Source organism: Motacilla alba, chromosome 5, assembly GCF_015832195.1.
Source record: "Motacilla alba alba isolate MOTALB_02 chromosome 5, Motacilla_alba_V1.0_pri, whole genome shotgun sequence".
NCBI lineage: Eukaryota > Metazoa > Chordata > Aves > Passeriformes > Motacillidae > Motacilla > Motacilla alba.
The window spans coordinates 9963993-9972865 of record NC_052020.1 but is presented as its reverse complement, the minus strand read 5'-3'; the positions used below and the strand labels follow the sequence as shown (position 1 = coordinate 9972865).

Below are 8873 nucleotides of genomic sequence, written 5' to 3'. Positions count from 1 at the left end.
AGTTGCCCTTCTGTGTTAAACCCCGAAGCATGATTTTAACTCATATATATGTTTTATATATATGTTTGTCTACCGTTATAATTTATTTGAGCACGGATTTTAATATACCTATAACAGAACCAAGGAATGCTGAGAGGTGGTGAGCAGCAGGGATTGCGTGTGGACTGCAGAATGGCTCTGCCCGTGGCTGTGCCGTGGTTAACTGACAAATATGTAAAATCTGCATTCCTGTTTACACTGTAAGGCTGGTTCTTTCTCCTGAAGGTCAGTGATGCCACATCACAGGGTAAATCTCTTGGCCCACTGGTCTGTGGGATGAAGGTTTGTTACTTAGCGAGGCAGCAGCTTTCACAGCAGGGAGAGGGGCGGAGTGGGAAGAACTGAGCACCAGGCTAAGCCAGCTCTAAGGGACTGAGGCAGAGACTTGGTCTGCATGTTAAGATTATGTAGTTGAAATCTTATAAGTTCATTTTATTTTCCTGTTGTTGAATCAATTTCCTCATGGTACAATGGACAGCTGCTAGGAACAGTAGTTTTAAGACTGGTTATTGCTCTTTTAAGTAATGTTGGATATGCTGTTTTGGAAGAGCTGTGGATATTGTGATAAACAGGTGTGATTCGTGCTGACAAAATTGAAACAATAATCAATATTGATACAGTAATTAATATTTGGAAATAATAAAACAGTTAAAAGGTAAATGCCAAAAAAAGGAAGGGGAAGGAGGAATCCCCCCTTTCTCCTGCAGATGTTCAGAACAGGAAGAAGCAAGAGGTAACTATTACTAAATTTATCTGGAAGAAAGGAAAATTTGGTGGGAAACCAGGAGAATGTTAATTATGAGATTTATTGCTTTAACATTGGAACATAATATTGGCTTATATTATGTTAGCTTTGGCTTATACTATATCAGCTTGGTGCACAAGTGTAATCCTAAAAGTAAAATCAAGGACGCTAACGAAGACCCTAGGCCTTCTTCAGCCGACCCCCAAAGTTTGGTGCCACCACCTAAAAGGATGGTGGAGCATGCGGGATAAAGGTGATGATGAGGGTGGAGATACAAGTGTGATGAATTGAAAATGGGAGGAGATGGTGATGAAATGCAGTGTAAAAGGGGAATTGTGGCTTGGCAAGCTTGTACGTGAGAGGGCCTTGCTCTCCGTACCCCGCGCGCAGCCTGCGCAATTATTTTTTTGTTTGCTTATGTGCTATTATAAGAACCAAATTATCCCTTATTTTAATCAAATTATATTGTCAATATTTTGAGTGTATTCAATTTTATATATGTTACGCTACTTAATTAAAATTGCTGCTACATTTAATTTTGTTTGGTTTTTTTTTTTTGAATGGGATAATTGGGCAAACATAACAATATGATAGAGCCTCTTGGTTTTTCTTTACAGATGTGCATCTGCTTTCCCCACAGGCTGCTGTTCTGTTTTCCTCTCTATTTGATGAATCCTCTACTTTGACAAAGGTAGAATTGTTTAAGACCTGGATTTCAGAGGGAAGGGAAGTGGAAGCATCAAAGCTGTTGCTGAAGCAGCTGAAATAACTGTCAAGTGCATGGATGGATGAGGGGTGTGTGTGTGTTTTGTTTTGTTTATACTGGTATTTTTTATTTAATTACTCAGAATCCATGATGAGGAAATAGTCTTCTGTTCTTCATCTTCAACCTAGAACTATTTAAGCTGTTCTCCTTTATTCTGGAGAGCTGTAGTGTACTACTGATCTCTTGCTTACTGCTAGTTGTGTGGTAGAAATTGGTTGATTGGAATGATCAATGGACTTAAACTCTTGAGAGGAACTTGCTGGAGATGGGCAGCTGCTCTAATAAATGTGAAACTGACTGTAACTTCCTCTCAGTTGTTCAGCAGATCGTGCCCATCAGAAAAGGGCCCGTCAGCCTCTCGCTGTTCGTAATCCTGTGGATTCTCTGAGCGCCAAGGAAAGCGCGGCAGCAGCAGGAGCAGGAGCCTGTGTAAGGAAACGCTTCAGCCCGTGGCAGATTTCGTGCCCAGGAGACACCAAGGCAGCCTGTGCTGCTGTCAGCCTGAGTCAGCTTGGCTGGACCGGCATCACGTGCCAAAGAGGAGGATTCTAACCTGCTGCCTGGCATGGCAGTAATTGAACAGGGGGGTGGTGAGATTGTCCTGGAAATAGCATGTGGTGGCTGTGGCTGCCTTGTCCCAGGAAGTGTTCCAGGCCAGGCTGGCTGGGGCTTGGAGCAGCTTGCGCTTGTGGAAGGTGTCCCTGCCCATGGCGAGGTGGTGGAAGTCAAGGTCTTTAGGGTTCCTTCCGACCTGGGCCATTCTGGGATTCTGTGATAAGTAGAATTCATGAAGGCTGAATGTCCTCTTCATGTTGGAAGGTGGTGGAGTGGAGGAAAGAGAAGAGAAGTGTTCGGCTTTTAAATAAAAGAAGGGTTTGTCATAAAATCTGCAGGCTTTCACTGTCTTTTCTGGTTTTTTTTCCCAGGATGAGCTGAATGGAATTGAACGTTTGAGTGAGGATGCAATTGTGAGCGGCTCCTACAAGAACAAGAGCCTTTGTGCCAACCCAGAGGACACGTGTGACTTTAACAGGGCTGCCCACCTGGCCTCAACGCCCTTTCACGGGGTGCTAGCTCAGAGAGTCCCAGCTCCTGCTTTCTCTCAGAGTGAACTGAAGGACGATAGCCCAGAATCCAAGAGTGCACCTCTGAATCAGGAGACACCGGTGGGTGAAGAGGCATACAACAGTGTAGCGTGGAGAGCTGCAAAGGTCGAGACTTGACATTAAGAAGGTGAGCCACTGGGGACGATGGGATCTCAATTGTCAACCAGAGAAAAAGCCAAAGTGTCAGCAGAAGAAAAAGCTATAGTGTATATATGGACTGTTATGTTGGGCCAACGAGGGATCAAGTGCGATAAAAAGGCTCTGCGTACTTTATTGCAGTGGTGTAGGCAGCATGGGGTAGTTGCCACCGAAGAAGCTGCTTTTATTGTTAAAAACTTGGAACAGGCTGGTGAATTGATTTTTGAGTCAGCCTCTCGAGGCGATGAGACTGCTAAAAATATCATGACTACCTGGAGGCTTGTGCTGGATACCTTGAAACGGCTGAAACCTGAGCAAAATGCAAAAACAGCAGCTGAGGCACCAGAGGCAGCACCTGCCAAGACACCCAGTGGTAGTGGAGCTCAAGAGGCAGCGACTGGGGGAGCAGGTGCCGCATCGAGTTCACAGCTGGAAAGGACGGGGGAAAAACTAGAAGGGAAGCGGGTTTCATCCACGCCTCCCATCCCTGCGACTCCGCCCGTGCCGCCCGCCCCGCATGCCACCCCCCCGGTTACCACAAAGCCAGTGTCTCCTGCAACTCCGCCCGTGCCACCTGCCCCGCGTCCTGCATCCTCAGTTACCACAAAGCCAGTGAGTCCTGCAACTCCGCCCGTGCCGCCTGCCCCGCGTCCTGCATCCCCAGTTACGACAAAGCCATTGTCTCCTCCTCTGCCTACGGATGACCAGAGAGATGATAAACTTCTGTTGACGACCCCTCCAGTGCTTGATAGGCCTGAACACAACCTCGGCATGGAAGTAGGAGCCAGGAGCCGAGTGGCTCTCGGCGCTGAGAGTTCCAGCAGGGAGTTGCCAGCACCTGGTGTGGCGCGACGCTGCATCCCATCGTGTCCACAGCCAAAGCCTGAGAGGCCCAAGGAACCCTGTCTGTCAGTAGATTTGTGGACTCCTAAGAGGGGAGGCCCAAGTTGTCGCCCCGCTGCTGGCCCTCAGGAGGGTGTTTTGGCCATGCAACCAGTATCAACTACTATCTCAGGATACGATCCGGTTAGATCTTGGCAACTTTGTAAATTAATGGCACTTGCTGATGGGGATCTTGAAATGGCTGAATGTATTTCTGTAGCAATGCCCCAGCTGTTCTTGGGTGGCCAACAGCCTGTGAGTGGCAGGACTGGGGCTACTATCTCAGCATACGATCCGGTTAGCTTTTGGCAACTTATGAAATTAAAGGCACGTGCTAGTAAGGATCTCAAAATGGCTGAACGAATTTCTGTACCTATGGTCCCGCTGTCCTTGGGTGACCAAGAGCTGCAAGACAATGGGACCGCGTCCTATATCCCTATAGTCTTTAAAATTCTCTTCCAGTTACGCCAACTAGCCACCCGACATGGACTGGGGTCTCCGGTCGTAACAAGGATGTTACGGGTTCTAGCTGAATGTGCGATGACACCCTTTGATATCAAGCAGATAGCGGGGTTGCTCTGTACCCCAGTTGAGTACGAGGTGTTTGAGTCCACCTGGCAGCGATATGCGGAAGAGCAAGGGCTGCATAATCTAGCGGTGGCACAGGAAGATCCACGCTCTGGGGCAGGGGTCCCTCAACTTCTGGGATTGCCTCCCATAAATAACCCCCAGTCGCAAGCACGCCTAAATCCTTTGATATTGGCACAGGCAAGAGATTTAGGAATCAAGGCCCTGATGGAAGTTGGAAAGATGTCACTGGCAACGCCAACTGAGAGTTTTGCAAAAATTAAACAGGGCCCCAAAGAGCCTTATGAGCAATTTATAGAACGATTAAAAGATGCACTGGATAAGCAAATAGAAAATGACAATGCAAAAAAACTGTTGATGTTGTTATTGGCACAAAGCAATGCAAATGAAGACTGCAGGAAAGCTATAGACCTATTACCAAGAGAAAATCCATCCTTAGATGAAATGATTCAAGCGTGTGCTGAAGTTGGAACTCCATCTTATTTGTTAGCTGATTCCTTGGCAGCTGCTCTAAGGTCGTGGCAATGCTATGGATGCGGGCAACTAGGCCACATAAAAGCATATTGTCCCTATAGGTACAACTCACTGGGGACACGGCAGCAATGGAGAGCTGTGCCTGTAGTGGGAAACTGTTACCGATGCGGAAAACCCGGGCATTTTGCCAAGCAATGCTGGTCTAAATTCCACGCTAACGGACGACCTCTTAGTGGACCAGGAAACAGGAACGCCAAGGGGCGGTGCTTGCAGACACGAGGGCCTTCCTGCCCTCCAGTGCAGGCCTAAGTGACTGGCTCACAGGGAAAACAAGAGGATCAGCTGGCCTGGATGTTTCTATCGCTGGCATTATAACTTACAGACTCATTAAAGGTATATAAAATCCCCCTTGAGGCCCATAGGCCTGTTGGGAAGGATTAAGTACATTACTATTAGGATGATCAAGAGCCATGTTGTAAGTTTTTTTTGTCCACCCTGCAGTTATAGAGGCAGACTATACTGGACAAATATGTGCTATGGTATCAGCACCTACTCCTCCTATAGCCATTCCAGCTAAAAGCTGTATTGTTCAACTTGTGCCTTTTAAGTCTTGTGTTCCTAAAACAGACTCAAAGCTGTGGGAAAACTGAGGCTTTGGCTCTGCGAGGGAACCTGAGATATACTGGACTCAGGCCATATCTGATCGAAGACCAAACGTGGTTTGTACTCTTACAATGCCTCAGGCAAATCCATCCCACATCGAGGTTAGTGGGATGATAGATGCTGGAGCAGATGTTACTATCAAATCTGCTAAAACGTGGCCTCAATCACGGCCCACCGTAGCTGTGGGATCTGTTGTTGCCGGCCTTGGAGGGACCACACAAAGTTACTTGAGTAGTAAGCCTGTGTTAGTTAAAAATCCAGAAGAACAGACAGCCACAATCCATCCCTGTGTTACTGCTGTGCCACTCTCCGATGGGAAGGGATGTCTTGTCTGCACAGGGGGTTTGTCTGGGAACAGATTTGTAACAGGGGCCGCTGTGCTGAAGGGCGTAAAGCATCGTACATTACCCTTAAAATGACTGATCAAAGGACCTGGGTGTGTTGATCGGTGGCCCCTTGAAAAAGAAAACCTGATCGCTCTTTAATTGTTGGTTAAAGAGCAATTAAATCAAGGACTTAGTGAGCCATCAGCAAGTCCACGGAACACCACTGTGTTTGTGATTAAAAAGAAATCAGGGAAATGGAAGTCATTCCATGACTTAAGAAAAATCATTAGTTATGGAAAGTATGGGTGCTTTACAGCCTGGAATGCCAGCCCCTACTATGATACCTGCTGCTTGGGACATTTTGATTGTGGATTTAAAAGACTGTTTCTTTGCTATTCCTTTACATCCTGATGATATCCCAAATTTGTATTTACAGTGCTTTCTGTCAATCATGCAGCAAAGAAGGCGTTTTACACATTCAACCAAAATTGATGCAAGCGCTTCAAGAGTTTGGGTTGCAAATGGCACCTGAAGAGGTGCAACAACAACCCCCATGGAAATACTTAGGAGTTAAAATCTTAGATCAGACAAAACAGCCACAAACAATTCAATTTTCAACCCAGATCCAAACATTAAATGATGCACAAAAAGTTTTAGATATCCTCAGCTGGGTATGACCCTATTTAGGGTTAACTACCCCACATTGATCACCCTTGTTTAATATTCTTAAAAGTGACCCTGAGTTAACTTCCCCAAGTGTTGTGGTTTAACATAGCTTGTTTTTAGTTAAAACCTGTTTTGCCCTTCTCCTAATCCTTATCTCTCGACAGAAAATGAGTAAATCATTCTAGTGGGTGCGCTGGCATTTGGCCAGTGCTAGACCCACTACAGTAATTGGTGCGTTGGCCAGAAAGCTCGGATTGGCAAACCAAAAGCATTGCACTTAATCGGTGTTTCTGCCCGGTTACTGCAACCACTGCATCTTTTGGTGGAGAATGCATGCAGTTGGTGAAAGCTGTGAGATAATGATTAATTAGGAGATATAAAGGGCAAGGCAAGTATTAAGTCATACGTTTAAATAGAATGTTAGTGCAAAGTTTATATTGTAATTATAGTGAAATGTCTAGGGGTGGAGGTTAGTGTAAGAAATTTTTTCTTTAGGTTTAGTTTAGTAATTTTTGTTGTTCTAAGTACAAGTTGAATGTTGAATGTAATTTTGGTAATTTTTAAATGTGTTCACACAAATGGGGGTGGAGAATGTCGTGGTTAACATAGATTGGTTTTTAGGTAAAGAGAAAATCCATCAGTTGTGGAAGTGATTCTCTGTGCGGACTGCTAACAGCTTCCTCTGGGCCCATCAGAACCAATCATCTGGCTAGTTTTGGATATTGACACCTTGTTAAACCACCTAAGGAAGCTGAACACACCACTGTGCAATCACATTTAAAAATGAAGAAAACCCAGGAAAAGCTCTCTTGCTTCCAGCTTTTGAACAGGCAACTGGGTTCTGGTCAGGCCAGGCTGCGCTTCACCACATGGCCCACATGACCTGGTAGGGCTGGGCCGGGCCCTGCTCTGCTGCAGCACCGGCCACACCATTAAAACTGGTAATGGCCCTGCCTGTGTCTCACAGAGAACTCATCAATTGCTGCAGTTATGGGGCGTGTCGCATCTCACTGGCATTCCTCATTGCCCTACAGGCCAAGCCATTGGTGAGCTTGCCCATGGCACTTTGAAGTTCATTCTTGAAAAACAAAAAGGGACAATGTCTGGTGAAACCCCTTAAAGCGGGGTGGCCAAAGCTCCGTATACACTGAATCACCTTATATTATTGCCAACCTCCCAAAACCCTCTTATTTTAGATAATTTATTTTTGTCATCACAGTCCTCTAGTGACGTCCAGTTGCCCAAGCCTAAGGTATGGGTATGGGACCTTGTTACCAGCAAGTGGGAAGGAACAGTAATGATGTTTGGGTATCAGTTGCTCCATGCAATGAATCAGATGTGATTTTGTGCATCTATGGCACAACCAGAACCACCTTTTCACACCTCCTTAGTGGGGGTACCCTTGAATGGCCCACAAAGTATACAAGGAACACAAAATGTTGTCAAAATGCAGTGCTCTTCTCAGAACAATTGGAATACTTAAACCCCCTGTAGGGATCTGTGGGATGTTTGGGATGACAATTTACCTCTTGTTTCACTTGAACCCCAAGAGTTGGACATTTTAGGGATGTTACCAACAAAAGGATGTGTATTTTTTAATTACACACCAGAATATGATATGTGGGACAGAAACGGAGCAGGACAGCAAAATGTTATCCCCAATAGTTTCTGAATTAAATAGATTGGCTTGCTTTTTAGCAAAAAGAGTAAGTGAAGCTTCCTTAATTTTCAGTGCTTTGGCTATAGATGTAGATAGCGTGCAGCATGCTGTTGGTTTTCTTTTGTTAGCTCATGGACCAAGTTGTGAAGAGTTTGATGGCAGGTGTTACATGGAAGATTTTCTGGGGTAGATCACTGGCTGGAAGAGTTAGGTTGGTCAGGCTGGGTGAAGAGCCTCATTCAAACCGGGCTTATCATTTTTTGTAATATCATAATTATTTTGCTCATTGTGCCATGTTTGTTATCCTGTCTGCAAAGGGCTCTGAGAGGATGATCAAGACAGCCTTTGTAGTTGAAATACAGCAAGGGGGAACTGTGATGGCTGACAGCTGGCCTGAAGGCCTCACAGACACAAGTAACCTTGACCTCGACTTCATCAGCCTGTACCTGTGGGAAAAGGAAGTCTTTAAGGAAGATGTTTTCTTCTTTAGGGAGAAAACAATGAAAAGCTGAAGGACTTAACTGCAAGGATGAGAACTATCAAAAGCTGAAGGATTTAACTGCAAGGAATGGATGCTGGCCAATCTTTGCCGAGCATGTATGGAGGCAGCTATTGGCCAGTGAGCTGGGTGGCAAGAAGTGACCATCCAATTGGGATTGAATGTGCTGCTTTTGAAAACCATCTAAATATGAACTGTGAACAATAAAGATCGCTCTTCCTGCTTGAACCTTGCACTGTCGTGTCTGTCTCTACTGTGATACAAAAGGCCATGGGGAATGTTCAGTGCTGCTTGTGATGTGGGAGCCTATATTCATAGATG

The 8873-nt window shown here is 45.5% G+C and overlaps 1 protein-coding gene across 1 annotated transcript; it reads left to right on the top strand.

The window, feature by feature from the left end:
* Positions 1-2768: 2768 nt before the first annotated feature.
* On the top strand, positions 2769-8780 carry LOC119701599. The gene is made up of 2 exons (XM_038138470.1): positions 2769-3387; positions 3454-8780. The coding sequence occupies exons 1-2, from the start codon at positions 2801-2803 to the stop codon at positions 5045-5047; spliced, it is 2181 nt and encodes a 726-aa protein (XP_037994398.1). The 5' UTR covers positions 2769-2800; the 3' UTR covers positions 5048-8780.
* The last annotated feature ends 93 nt before the right edge of the window (positions 8781-8873 follow it).